General features: G+C 32.9%; 1 protein-coding gene and 1 non-coding gene across 2 annotated transcripts; both read right to left on the minus strand.

Moving 5' to 3' along the window:
- Positions 1–821: 821 nt before the first annotated feature.
- Positions 822–11,910, minus strand: LOC110107952 (protein phosphatase 2C 32). The gene is made up of 5 exons (XM_020838403.2): positions 11,591–11,910; positions 8,956–11,478; positions 8,080–8,193; positions 1,255–1,519; positions 822–1,162 (listed from the first exon to the last, which is right to left on the minus strand). Exons 2-5 carry the CDS (start codon positions 11,329–11,331, stop codon positions 1,047–1,049), a joined length of 2,871 nt encoding a protein of 956 aa, XP_020694062.2. The 5' UTR covers positions 11,332–11,478; positions 11,591–11,910; the 3' UTR covers positions 822–1,046.
- On the minus strand, positions 4,923–5,049 carry LOC114579309. Its single transcript, XR_003700231.1, has one exon. It is a non-coding gene; the product is annotated as a U11 spliceosomal RNA (small nuclear RNA).
- Positions 11,911–15,679: the final 3,769 nt, after the last annotated feature.

Raw genomic sequence — 15,679 nt, forward strand, 5'->3', positions numbered from 1 at the left:
TTCTATGGCAGCTTTCTAGTAAATAAAAATTACAGTTAAAAAAAAAATTATTCTAAAAAGCTGATTAAAAAAGTCGTAAGAAAGCCGTCCCAAACAAAGCCCTAATATGTGAGAGCCTTGCTTATACTATTTTGGATTGTTGTAATTTTATATTCCGCCTCCGCGATAGTCATCTCCTTCAAAATATTCCTCAATGAACGATATGTAATTATGTAACATTTATCACTAATATTAATGCTTATTTTTCTCATGAAAAATTAAAAGATGATTAACCTTCTTAAAACTTACCAAATCAATATAAAAGCATGACATTCTAATTATGATATTTATTAAGAATAAATGTTATCCAATAATTCAAATATTTAAATTAACTAAACCAAACCTATTTATAGTCCTACCAATCAATTTTCTTTTTTTAATTAGGTCTCTAATATTAAAACTTCTAGAAGCTTGAGTATTCACTCTTTGAATTTTTCTAATATTTAAACAACATAGGCTCCATTTAAAATAATTTTCTTACTATTTTTAAAAATAATTTTTTAGTATAATTTTTTTTAAAAGCAATAAAGAAATAACAACCATAAGCAACTTAATAATTTTAAATTTATTTAAGATAAATAAAATATAAATATAATTAATTAGTTATATTAAAAACATCATGATTAAATTTTAATTTAAATAACTTTATTTAATTTTTCTTCAATAATCTCTCCAATTTATAACCACCAATCATCTACTTGTATTTACTTATAGAATTTGTTATACAAAATGAAGAATAGGAAGCCATAGATCAATATCAATGCCATAAATTGTTGCTGCCTTCAATATTCATCACAGGAGAAAATTTCAGAGAAATTTTGGACCTTTTCATTTTTTTTTTTCAATCAATATGATGGCTTTGCATTCAGCACAGTAAAATAAACTTACAGTTGCATCAAAAAAAAAAAAAAAAAGAGAAAAAAAAGTGCTCAAATCCAAGAATTTCTCCCATGTTGGATCGAGAAGAAGATTTCTTTAAAAAAAATGGCTTAATCTCCACAGAAGAATCAACCTGATGATCTCCAAATCCTTCCTTCCAAGGAAATTACCATTACAGAAACATCATCATGGTACTTCCTGCGATCTCCATGAGGGATATCAAGCAACTCATGAAAATCCATTCCTGGATGGAGAAAACGAAGAAGATTTCAGAAAATCATGAAACATTACAATAAACAAATAGAAATTTAAATTTAAATGAACAAAAATGAATACCATTTTTCTTTGCTGCTCGGAAAAGCAATTCTGCAATGAGATATTGTGCAGGATCTCCATCTGGATTGTTTTCAATGAACCATGCAACGTGTGAAATCACCTCTTCATTACTGAAGTATTCGTAAAGTCCATCAGAGGAGAGGATTAAGAACCGATCATTTGAACATAAACGGTGATGAACAACTGAAGGCTGGCAGCTAAGGTATGGTGAAGTTCCAACGTAGTCAACTCGGAACATCTCCAACAAAGCATTATTAAACTTTGACTGCAGAACATAACTATTTCTTAGAAGAATAAACTACAATAGACAAGAACACAGCTTTCTGAACAATGCAAGAGAAATGACAATAAGTAAGAAAGCTGTCCTAGAAAGCTGCTTTAAGAAGCAGTAAGAAAGCTGTCCCAAACAAAACCTAAATTTTAATTTTTGATCTTTAATATCTATTGAGCAACAGTTAGTATTTGTGCAACCTGAAGAAGCAAATATTAGTGTTACCGGTAGTATCAATACGTGATCTGATATGAAAATCCGACTCGAATTTGACATGAAAAATCAAGGTTCAGGTCGACAGGTATAATATTTGGTTAATCTGATGATTATTTGATTATTTTTTTAATGAAAAACTCATTAAATTATAATATTTTGCTATTTATTGAGTTGTTGAGTCTAATTCAGATAGAGTTGACGCAAACTCATTATGATTTGAATATTTTTTTCATGTTGTGTTGGATCGGTTTTAGATTTGGTCATGTTGGGTTTGACTTCAGATTTATCTATTTATTATACAAGGCAATGGATTTGGGTTGACCAATTTATGTCGGATCAATTTTGAGTTTAATCCGAATCTTCTCCTTTAAGTTGCATTGACACCCCTAGGTTACTTCATGTTGAGTAGACAAAAGATCTCATATTAAGATGAGTTATTCACTGCTCATCAAAGGAATGGTAGTATGGCATTCCATAATGTACACTATATATCATGAAAACATCCAATGTCATATTGTACACCATATAACACAAAGCCATCTGAAGCAGAAGAGGCCAATTTTTTAGGCGTTCACTGTTCTTTTTTATATTTTGTAAGTGTTAGGTAGAAGGTTGGAAGGTGATGAATGTAACTTCCTAAATAGTACCTATAAATACTAAGTTACAAATAAACAGAACAAAGAAAACGTGAACAGACAAAAAAGATCCTGCGTAATGACCACATAATTACTTTTTGTTAATATATTCAAGATGCAGTGTGACCAAAATGACTATGCAAAAGCAATGAGAACAATGGGAAAGCCCATAGAGATCATGAAAAATAAGAAGGATGCTAGTATAGTAATAATAAATGAAAATGATATCATCATCATCATCATCATACAACCATCTGCCAAGGTTAGAATTACTCGAATCATGATGTGGATCGAAAATGGGCTCACCAAGTTGCTAAATGATGAACCATCTTATTTGCAGTACTTATTAACACCAAAGTTGCCCGAAAGCCTTGAAATAGGTAATATGCTAATTATCATTAAGTTGCCTAAGAGTAAGTAATAAGACAAGCCTCAATACTAGGTTGTTAAACTCAGCAGAGAATCAAGAACTGCCAACTGACTTAGAATACTCGTTAACCTGTTTAGAGCACTCAGCCCGAGTACCCGTTGATTGATAATAAGTTATTGCCTCCGGAAGTGGTCTAGAGTACCATCAATAATACCTTTTTTTAAGGACTCACTCACCATACAATCAACAATAGTGAGATCATCCTACACTTTCTATGTAATTGTACTAAATTGCCAACTCTATAAAGGGGTGTAATTGAGTCAAGCCAACTCGAGCTCAACTCATTAACGAACTCATGAGCCAAGCTCATCGAGCTAGAGCACAAGCCTAGCTCGGCTTGAAAGCTCGTTAAGCAACTCGATTAACTTAAAATATATTTAAATTTTAATTTAAATTAACATTATATAATATATACTAATATTTTTAAATTAATTTTGCATTACAAATAAAAATTCTTAAAAAAATAATTTAGAACTAAGAAATCAAGCTTAATAATTGAGCAAAGCTCAAGCTTTCCAAATGAGCATCAGCAATCAAGTTGAGCTCGAGCCTGCAAATTTTTTAGCTAGTCGAGTTCGAGCTTAGCAAATCAGCTCGTGTCAAGCTCGAGCTCAGTAAGAACTAAACAAGCTTAGTTCGATTAGGTAGATACTCGACTCAACTCATTTACACCCTTAACTTTATAGCATTGAACTTAGTCTCCACCTATAAATAAGAGGTTAGAGGTTAGTCATGGGCACAAAAAATATGACATTAATTTTCAAAGATTAAATTAAGATCTCCCTTTTCTTTGAATTGTGTTTCCTTAACTCAATTTGACTTGCCTTATTTAATCAAAGGGGTGTGGGCTTTAAAAAATCCCCATCAAACTCTACCGACATTTGAGTTGGTATATGAATCAATTTTTTAAAATAAAAGTTGAAGACCTCGTAAACCTAGGGTAGAAGCTTACAAAAAGGGTATGCTTAGGCTAAACTGGGCTAACATAGGGCTTCATGCCCCATTAAGTGCGTCATATGGCTTACAGCAAATAACCATAACCATAGAAAAATACCTGATAATATAATATCATCATCCAAATCAAGATAACCACTCATCAAAGGGAACATTCCACATCTTACTAACATGAGATTTTGTTTAATGTGAGCATATGGATCATATATATATAATTAACTATTATGACCCTGCCAAACCAGGATTTGATACTCGAGCTCGACTTTTTAGACAAATTGAACTTGAAATTTGATTTGATTGTACAATTGAAATTGTTGAATCAGCCCAATACTTAGGCTCGTGAGTTGATAAATTTAACTAGCTATGCCCTTGGACTAGTTGAACTAGGATTTGATATTCATCTATTCTTTTATACTTTATAAGCTTAAGATTAATGTGTTGACCTGGTTAATAGAGCTTGTTGAATCAGCAAGGCAACTCAACACTTAAATTTTTTAGCTGAAAAATTATTGCTTATTTGACCCTTAAGGCTTATTAGATGGGGACTTGCTGTTCAATTTCGATCTTTGGGCTTGTTGAGCTTGAGATTGATATGTTGATTCAGTTTATGGAGTTTTAGTTAAACGAACAAAACAGCTAAACCTTTAATTGGACTTCTTGAGTTTTAGATTGCTATCGTGATTCGAATTTTGGAGCTTATTGAATCAACACAAGAGAACTCTTAGATTTGTCAGTTGAACGAATTGTCGCTATAATGGGTAGTTCTGTTAGATTATAACCATGAGTTACCAATTAGCATCTTAAAGCACGGCTATGTTGCCTTGAAACAAATTTATTCAAAACTACCCCTTATATGATAGAGAAATTTCAGAGAACAAGGCAAACTTAACCTTTCATAAACCATTGATTATTTAACCAATTTAGCTGTTTGAATTTATTAAACTAATTGCACCCTAGATCAGCCCTTAAACTTATAGGATTGGACAATTTGTAAGAATGAGCTTAGTTGCAAGGGCAGGTTGATCAAAGCATGATAACTTGGTCTTTAGGTTTGACAGGTTCACATAAAGGCATAGCCTAAAGACCAATGCACATTATAGAGGCATAGGTTTTACACCCTCAATATTGATAAGCTGGTAGGCTCAACCATATACTTTTTTTTTTTAGGGTTAGTCGAGAAAGCCAACCCTATATCATCAATAAATTATGTCGATCATATGTCTTAATAACCATACAGCGCCCATCAATTAAAAGATGTGCGTGGTATACATAGCCAATCGACCCTTTTAAGCTCAACCATATACTTATTCAATAATGAAGGCTCATTTCAAATTTGGGTCAAATTTGCCACCAATGCTAAGACTATGATGAAGAATTATAGGTTTTTGACATGCATAACTAATGCACCACCTTAAAGCTTCAAGGGTGGATCATACTATTATGGATTCTAATAATCATTATCGTATGATTTCCTAATTTCTGTTGAGTTTCATTTAAACTTTGGGTATATCATATATGGCATCATCAACAATTCACGGATGTTCTTATCACATAACTATACTATTAGTTTTTATATGAGAAAAATTTTCATTCATGTTCTATATTGAACTATAGAATTCAAGGTACACTTTTTTATGATCTAAAAAGAGGAGTAGTGAAGTTAGTGTATATTATGTCATTTTAGTAGATGCATGCTCTTATGGGGAGTTATCACATTTAATATAATGCATCTTATAACGGGAGTAAACTTTTACAAGCTAAAACTCTTTTATTCATCTTACGTCACTTATCATTATGAAATCGAGTAAATTATTGGCCTCATGGACCACAATCTATCATATAATTGATGGTTTGCTAAACAACAATTTCATAATAATAAATCTTATGTAGTTTTATGTAATTGTTTGCGAAGTATTTCACACTTAATTGAATCTTGAATCTTTAGCAAAATTGAGATTAGTTTCAAATGGAAGCTTGATGAAGACTCAAGCAAGCAAGAAGTATTCTAGGTTTTCTTCTTAGTTTAAGTGATCAAGTTGTTTATGATTAAATTGACTAAGTATTGGTTAGGCTAAAGCTGAAATTAAATTTCAAAAGTTTATTTATAGTTTTTTATTTGCTTTCAAAATAAAAAAATATGAAATCGAAGTTGATTAAATTTAAAATTTCAAAAAAATTTAAGGATAATTAAGATAGTGCTAAGGTTATTATCTTTCACCTTTTTAAGTAGCTTATTAAAATAGAACAAATTTCATAATTTTTTAATATCATTTACTATATTAAGTGCCTAGCAAATTGTCCTGTGTCTTTGTTATCAAGAAAGGAGTCTTGGGTTGTTTTGCATGGATTCATTTGGCAATAAATAGAGAGTAAAATGTGAGCCAAATAACTAATGAAATGAGAAGGTGTAGAGCTTAAATGATAAGATCATTTACAGAAAAAGATCAAAATACTTATTAAGTCATTTCTCCTCGGGCTTCCTTTAATGTAATCTCTATCTCAACTCTTTAAAAGACAGTTCCTTTTGCCCAATGGAAGTTGATGCACATCAAATCCATCATCTGACCCATCAACACTGCTATTTACACAACATCGCATTCAACTTTTAGAATGATGCCATGTTCAAATTATTTATCTTATAAGATTGTATCATTTAATAACTGTGGCATCCCAACTTTACAAATTAAGTATAAACCGAGAAATGCCAATAGGTAGATTAGACTTCAAGCTTAATCATTATCTTTATAAATAGAGAACTACATATATTATGGGCTAATGATGAGACGATGGTGCATTTGCCTACTTAGTTTCATCTCCTCCCCTTACTATCTACACGACATCATTTAAAAGTTTATTTTCTCAACTTAAAAAATTTTGTACAATCTGCGAAGATTATTATCTTATAGTTGACCTCCGACCTTCAGGCTTGTTGTGTCATAGAAAAGTCCCCCTCAAACTTAAGGGAAAATTCTATAAGATGGTGGTGAGACCTGCAGTGCTTTATGGTGCAAAATATTGGCCATTAAAAGAGAAGCATAATATTAAGTTAAGTGTTGCAGAAATGAGGATGCTCAGGTGGATGAGTGGCTTTACTCTGAGAGATAGGATATGAAATGAGCATATATGTGAAAAGGTTGGAGTAGCTCCAGTGGAAGATAAGATTAGTCCGCCTTCGGTAGAACTGGACCGGCTGGGCCGGTCCAGGTGGAGCCGGTCCAAGCTGGACCGGCATAACAGTACACCTAAAAAGACTAGGTTAGAAAATATTAGAAATGACCTTTCTTCTTTAGATTTAAATGAGAATTTGACTCTTAACAAGACACAATGAAAAAAAAATGATTCATGTAGCCGACCCCACATAGTGGGATAAAGGCTTGATGTTGTTGTTGTTGTTGTGAAGATTATTATCCTTATTCTAGAGTTCGCCTGATGAGTGGGTCTCTTAGATTCACTGTAGATCTAGCAAACCAAGCCTCATTTTATATTTAGCTTGAGCCCCGAATATCATTCCAGAAAACAAAACCCCCAAGAGTGGATGTTGACCTTTTATTCTTTGGTGTTGGTGTGCATGACTTGTCTTCAAGCCAGCAGTTGTTCAATCATCGAAGTCCACAGGAATTGAATTGCCTTCAGCAAGTAACAATACTAATTGACTAAACCTATAGTACTAAAAGACAAAATAGCTGCAGAACAATATACATTAATTTACATGAGACCTTTTTCAATGGTTTAAATCACCCTACAAGCACGTGAAAAGTGGCCAACAAATACTCATGCATTTAAAATAAAAAAACAGCGTTCAATAAAGATTTGGAAGAAAAGTAAAGGAGGATGATTTTAAGAAGAGAGAAAATCCCAAAATGCGCAAGCATCCATTAAAAAGATGACTCCAATAATCAAACAAAAAATTTCTCAGTGGAAGACAAGCCCACCATTACTGAAGAAAAAAAATAATAATTGCTTCTCAAAAAGAATTAGTAACCAAATCAATAGAAATGGTTAAAGTATGGCAGCATGAACTTATGAAAAAGGAGACTGTCATATATGTTTAAAAAAATCATTATTACGTATCATTTCCCTCAATAAGTGTTATGTATTCCCAATTAAGTTATTATGCCTAGCTCAACAAATACAATTTCATCGGTCATGTGCTCAAGAAATGCATCTGCCTTGCATGTATCAAACCCTCGTCATACTCTTTATTAAGGAGAATCTTATGCAATGGGAAAGCCCTTTTTTAATTGTTAAGACTCATTTAAAAAAAAGAATTGGAAAAGACTGTAATTCAGCAAATGTATTTATTGCACATGTTAACTAACCTGTTTGAGAAATTCAGCTCCAAATGCTCTAGTAACTTTTAACTGACCCTTTACTCTACCATTTAATACAGCCTGAGGATCATCAACATGTTCAGCCTTAATCCTCAGTACTTCCTGCACAAGTAATCAACAGATAGAAAGTTTTCAATTTTGTAGTTAGTATAACCTTTTTTATTAAATAAGTCAATTAAAAACTGGATATCAGTAGATTTTAGAACAGCATTAAGCTGTTCACATGATAATACTAAAAATAAGTCATCTATTAGACCTGAACAGGTCCGGTCCAACCTGGACCGGTTCAGGTCTATTCCCTCCGGCCCAAGAAAAACAGGAGGGGGAGGCGGCAAACTTGGTGGGGCCCAAGGATTGAATTAAACCTCTAGGAGGAAAATTTTGAATGAGGGGTTGTTTAGGGATTATGTAATTTTCATTTTGCTTTAATTAGTCTAGCATGTTAGGGTTTGGGGACATCTTGAATTTGAAATCAGATTTGGGATCTAGGGTTAGTTCTTTTGAGCTCTAGTTTTGGCTAGAGATTTGGAGAGCAGTTTCTTTCTCTCCAATTGATATGACTAGATTACAAGTGGAAAAGGATGCGCAGCATAAAGAAAATGACTTAGCAATCTTAGCTTAAATGCGGGGAGACAACATAAAAATAACTTCTGATCTTGTACATGTCCAATCAAAATGTATGGCAGCCTAAAAAATTTATGGCATCGTAATCATTGTAGATGTCCAACCAAAATGTATTAAAAAAATATGAACTTCTTATTTGTATAAAACACATTTCAATTTATATTTTCCAAAAAACTAGTAGAGATGTTCATGAAGCTAAAACAAAATTGGAAAAGGAATGTGGCAGTATCTGATACTTACTTCCTCGACACTGGTGCTGTGATCAGAGGACAGTTGAACAGCCGTCAACTTCAATTTGCAAATGGAGATTTCATGGTTCTTATTAACGCTGGAAACATGGCTGGTTGGATTACGCATGGGAAATTCCTCAGATATCCTGTCAAGCTCCACACGAGCAATTGACTCCCTTGATCTGTTTTGGAACCTTGAATCATCCTTTGTAAGTACAGCATTTCCATTGCGATCGCTCAACCAATCTTGTGCCAAGACGACACGGCTGTCACCGAGGTTCATGACATACACATCTTGATCCTTCATTAGCATCACAAGAACACATGAGCCCATTAGTGCGAGCTCTGGATTGATATCAAGTGCCTTTTCCACCATGTCAGCATAAGCTTCCTCTGTGATCTCAAGTGCTCTAGCCAATGCCTTCATCACAGCTTCATGATCAACAGGACCTGACTTGCATTTCCAAACAGCAACTGAAGGATTGATTGTGACATCATTCAGATGGAGTTGGTCTCTGTGCCAATCATAACTCCATGGAAAAAACTTTTTAAGTAATGATTTCCGCTTCCAGCATATTTTTTTCAACTTGGATCTAATCAATAATCTTTTCATCTTCTTTTGTCTTAAAGCTGAAAAAGGTGGCATGGGCTGTTCCTTTGGATCTCTGTCCTTCTCCAAACCACCTTCAGTTTCTCGTACACTGATGACCTCTTCAATACACGCTGAACTTCCAACGGCGATGTTTGTGGAGCAGGAAACAAGCTGAATCTCTGATATGTGCTCTTTATCAATCGAGTCTCGATTGAAATGTGATGGTGAATCCAATGAGCTCCTGCAACCGGCATCTGATGCTAACCTAGAGTCCTTATTCTTAGAGTTCTTCACCTTTTCCATTTGAAGCAGCTCATAAAGGTGCTTGCTTGTCCTGGGATGCATTGAAATGTTTTCAGCTGGAGGTACATTAGTAGCTTCACCAACTGAGGCTGCATTCCTTTTGGTCAGTTTTAAATACTGATCCTCATTAATCTCTCTTGCTAAGTGCTCATAATTTAAGTTTGTGGATTCAACTTTTTCATCACCTTGTGTTGGTTCTGTGCCCAACTCATCTTCGACGGCAGGCTTCCCTCCAAATTCATATTTTGGTGAATGAAAATTGTAAACTTCTTCAGAGTTTTTGTCTATGGATAGATCATTGGATAGTTGAGAATTTGAAATTATTTTTTCAGAGACAACATTGTGCGGCTTAGGAAGCATAATATCTCCTCCTACAACATCTGAAAAAGCACAAAAAGATTTGCCTGAAGGAACAGCAGCTGAAGGAAGACAATCTTGAGGCTGCTTTCTATAATCCCACAACAAACCTTCCAATTCTTTATTTATGGCTTTGTAAAGATTGTTCATAAGAAAATCAGGTGCATCAGGACCACTAAAACCATCATATATCCCAACAAATAGCCAACCTTGTTCTTCAGAAAGAACTACATGAACCCTATCCTCCCCAGCCTTGCCATGAGCCCATTGCAAGTTTTTCATATTGCTATACTCAGGCTCAGATGCCCCAACCTCAGCACTGTTACTTGGAGTATTACCTTTGAATTTTAACTCCTTAGGATGCCAAACCAACTGTCTCACGAGATGCAAGAGAAGCCTTTGTATCCGGCCAGAACCGCGCCAGGGCTTTGTGAAGATCCGAGAGCAGGCACTTCTTATAGGCCCACTCATGCTTCTCGCAAGCCGTTTGATCCTGCCTTTTCCATGGACATAAGCGAGTGAAGCTGAAAAGTTGCTTCTATCTGTGTTATCAATCGGACCAGACATAAATACACCCTTATCTAAGGGCCCTGACATGAATCCTGCTCCTCTTTCCAAAGGTCCTGAAGCAAACCCCCTCTCCAGAGGTCCAGACATGAAGCCATTCAAGGGCCCAGAACCTCGAGGAACCGGCTGCAAAGGAATGGCAGCAAAGGAAGCTGTGCTCTCAAAAGAAGCCGCTGGCTGCTGGATTTCCCCAGAGAGCAATAAATTGAGATTGCCACCAGTCCTAGCAGTGGATACATTGGCACTAACTGAAGCTCCAGAAATGGCCTTAAAGGTTGTTTCAGGCAAGCCACTGTTGGGTCTTTGTAAGGTAGCAAGATCTTCTACTATCACTTCCTGCCTAAAAGAGCCACACTGTGTCTCAGTATCAACTGTGCTTGAACATGCTGTATACCTATCAGATGTGAATGGAGTTATGGCCGGAGAATCAACAATCACCGGTCGAACATAACAGAAGGAATGACCTAAACCTTCATCTAATGGCTCCAAAAACTCCAAATTGACATCATCTTTGCCATTGCTAAATGGCCCGAAGCAACAAACAACACGAGAAGCACTATTGCCCATAACCAACCCACCAAAACAAAATCTGATCAATCACTGCTAAAAGTCGCAAAACCTCTCAACCCATAGAATCCTTCTATGTTGCCTTTGCATCATGAGCATTCGAAGCACAAAAGTCTTGAGTGTCGGACACCTAAAAGGCTAACAATCCTAGCCACGAAAACAATCAAAGTTGAATTCATCGAATCATAATAAGCAAATATAGAAACTAAAGGCATAAATGAAAGAACTTAAGCAAAGACAGGAGTGCTCGTCATCTAACCTCCTAACAAACAAATGGCAAGCTCTCTATCATGAAACCACGAACCGGCGCCCCAGAGAACAGATCTACAGTAAAACCAGCTGAGAAAGACGAAGAAGACAATCAAAATGGAGGGATGACAGAGAGGGGGATGAGAAAGTAAGTTCAACCACGGCCAGAGAAAACCCAGTCGCGACGAAGGGGAGCAAGTAGGAAAGGGCGAGCCAAAATGGGATTTTTAAAGGAGAAAAAGAAGAACAAAAGAGAAAGAACAGAGAATGGGAGAAAGAAATGGGGAAACTGTTCGGAACTGAATGAAACCGGAGAAGTGGATTAGGAAGTTTGCTTCTTTTCAGATTCAAAAGTGGGAAAGAGGCGAAAAGATCGCCAAGAGGGAACAAGAAGGTGGCGGTGAGCTCACTTAGAACCCATCGCTTTCTCCGGGTTTTGAAAGTAAGCATATACTAAACAAAATTGTAATAAGAATTTATTAGTATAATACAAAAATAAGAGTATATATTTATTTATTTATTTATTATTTTAATATTTAAATCAATTCAAAATATAAACATAAAAGATATTATTTTATTTTAAATAAGTTAATATTAATAATATTTTTATATGACTTACAAACTAAATAATACAAGAGCGACATACCTAGAGCTCACCATCTTAACAAAATAATAACATAAATATGATCAAGATGTTCACATAAGTTTTTCTATTTTTTTAATTTTAATATCATATATATATATATGAAAAGATTTTATTTATTTTATGATGAAAATAAGGGAGATTATATATTTGCATATTTAATAATAAAATTTTTATGTTTATATATGAAATATGTAAATTATTAAAATATATCAAAGAAATATTTATATTAATTTTTATAAAATAAAATAGGCATGTTCATGTATATGTTTTTGGACATGATTAAATTAATGCTATAAAATTATATAAATAAATATGAATTTTATAAAATAGATATGCAAATAAATAAGAAGTTTGTGGTAAGTATGTAAATCCCTCTAAAATTAAAATGTATATTTTGCTTACTTTTATATAAAAATAAATTATCTCTTGGTAATATTTATGTGAGAAGCTCCTAACATCATGAACGGCATGACTAGAGTGGACTTTTGTATTTTTCCCCTCCCACTTGCTTAATTTGCGACAAAATCAAGGTCAAATGAAGAAAAAAAATATAAAAATAAGTAAATAACTAAATAAACAAATAATTAAAAAAAAAACATAGAAGAAAGTAGGAAAAAATATTGTGGAGGGAATCATTTAATTTTCTTTGCTTTGTAGGTGCAAACAGCTGAGCTACTATCTATAATCTATATTGATATATAGGCAAGTCTCATCATAAAATAGTATTTAAATATTATTTTTTTAATTTATTTTTTTGTAAAATTGTTATTGATGTGTAGCAACATTCTTTGCATGATACAAGTGACTTCATTGTCATGATTTTTTTAAATGAATATTATATATGCGTGATTATGATATTTATCTCGTAATAAACTATAATATGAATGCATAATGAATGATACGACAAAGAAAACTAATGTTGAATAAAATTACGGTAATGGGCCCGAGCTGAATACAACTCTTACATATCGTAGTTTTCGATAATGTTGGGATGAAAGCTCTGTATGCTTTATATTGAGAGAAACGACGAAACGTGGAGCTTGACTTTGGAGTACTGAATGGCTTGATGTTCAAATAATGCTACTATAATATTATAAGATGTGAATATTTATCATGATCATGTTGAGATACATTTTGAGCATTATTATAATGTTATATGAATTTCCACTAAGTTTTTTCTAGAAGGTTTTGAATATTATCTTCGAGTGACTTGTTGACATAGGTAATGAGAAAAATTAAGAGAAATCGAGTAAAGTCTACTTTGACTAACCTACCTCCATATCAATAAATAGAATTTATTTTAGATACTCAATTAAGAAATAAATTGATTTTGAAGGCCCTTGATTCAATGTCATTGTTTGATCGGTAAAAGTTAAATGTTTAGTTATAATACTTACTAAAGAAGAAATATATTGGGCTCAGTGCATCATCATGGGAAACTCTTATTCTATTTCTAAAGAAGAAAGATGATAACATGAGATTGTACACATAATACTAAAAAACTAAATAAATTGACTATTAAGAATTGTTATCCTCTTCCACGAACTTATGATCTTTCTGACCAATTAAAAGGCATCATAGTTCTCTCTAAGATTGATTTTAAATTGGGGATCATCATTTGAAATCAAAGAATTAGATGTGTTGAAGATTGTCTTACGAATGAAACGTGGTTGTTATAAATTTCTTGTCATAAATTGGATTAACAAAATGTTGGAATAACATTCATGAATCTAATGAATTGAATGGACCAACATTAATAGTATTCATAGATAATGTTTTATTTTACTATGTGATCAACATCATCATGAAAAACGCTTATGAATTATCTTGCAAAACCCTTTGAGATCATTCATTATGTCTAAAATTCTCTAAGCGCATCTTTCATCTTAATAATATCTTATTTCTAAGACATCAGGTTAGTGTTGCATGTAACTTAGTGAACATTGTAAAGCTTACAAAAATAATAGACTGGCCTTGAACCATTCTTAGATTACTCTAATATTAAAAAAAATTCATCAAATATTTTCTTAGAATGAGACACAAACATCTTGACTACTTCATAGAACATTCAAATTTGAGTGGAAGAATATGAGTAGAGTTATATTTTAATAGTTAAAATAATGTCTCATAACAACAACAATCTTGATTCATTCGAAGATAAATTGATAGACTTCATATTCATAATGATGCTTTTTTCAACCTAGAGGGGGGGATCCCCTAATTCATACCCTCATAATACAAACTAAACCTACCCTAAAATAACATATCAACAACAAATAAACTAACAAGAACTACAAATACAATAACTAATAAAAATGAGCCACTAAAGTGTCCAAATATAACAGACAAGACTCAATTCTATGCAAGATACCACACAAGATAACCAAGATGTAGTCTTGATAATTAATCTATGTGATAAAATGTGAATTACTAACTTCATAAGCTATTCAAACTTATTCATGAACACCTAATTTATATAAGAGTCCCAACAACAAAATATAAGGATGACAATTATAAGTGATATATAATAATGAGGGATAACCTTTTTAACCACCGATAAATTAATTACTCTACACAATTATATAACAATAAATATTAATTGCCAATTTAACTATTCAGTAGTAGAAATTTGCTTTAGAAAGCAATAAGAAAATTGTCACAAATGAAGTATAAGGCTTCATTTAGGATGACTTTCTTACTGTTTTTTAAAGCAATTTTTTAGTACAAAAAGCTGCTTTAAGAAACAGTAAGAAAGTCATTCCAAATGAAACCTAAGAAAAAAATTAAATAGTTAAAATAGAAAATTTTATGTTGCCTCTAAATAAAGCTTAAGTCTCATAAGGAGCCTAGAAAGCAATAAGAAAATTGTCACAAACGAAGTATAAGGCTTCATTTAGGATGACTTTCTTACTGTTTCTTAAAGCAATTTTTTAGTACAAAAAGCTGTTTTAAGAAACAGTAAGAAAGTCATTCCAAATGAAACCTAAGAAAAAAAATTAAATAGTTAAAATAGAAAATTTTATGTTGCCTCTAAATAAAGCTTAAGTCTCATAAGGAGCCTATTTTTTTAATAGTGCTCAAACAATTATCTATTAATATGTATTTTATTATATCTATTTTTATATATAATCTATAAAATATTTATACCTCACAAATATTAATATATACCTATGTGCTTCTTTCTTATATGTGACTAATAATTGCAAGTATTTAAAGATTCCATATAGTAATTGGGAAAATTTAATACTAAATAATGTGGATTATTGAGACAAAGCAAGTGCTTAACCCCTACTAATGTAAATTTTGGAATGCAGTGGGCATCAAACCAAGTGGGAGAGAGAGGTTGTCCTATTTTTGTTGGTTGTTTGAATATTTTGACTTACTCGATGGATGGAGTGATACAAACATGAACCTTACTTAAAAATTTCTTTGATTATTTGTATGAACTCTATA

Source organism: Dendrobium catenatum, unplaced genomic scaffold, assembly GCF_001605985.2.
Source record: "Dendrobium catenatum unplaced genomic scaffold, ASM160598v2 fragScaff_scaffold_282, whole genome shotgun sequence".
Taxonomy (NCBI): Eukaryota; Viridiplantae; Streptophyta; class Magnoliopsida; order Asparagales; family Orchidaceae; genus Dendrobium; species Dendrobium catenatum.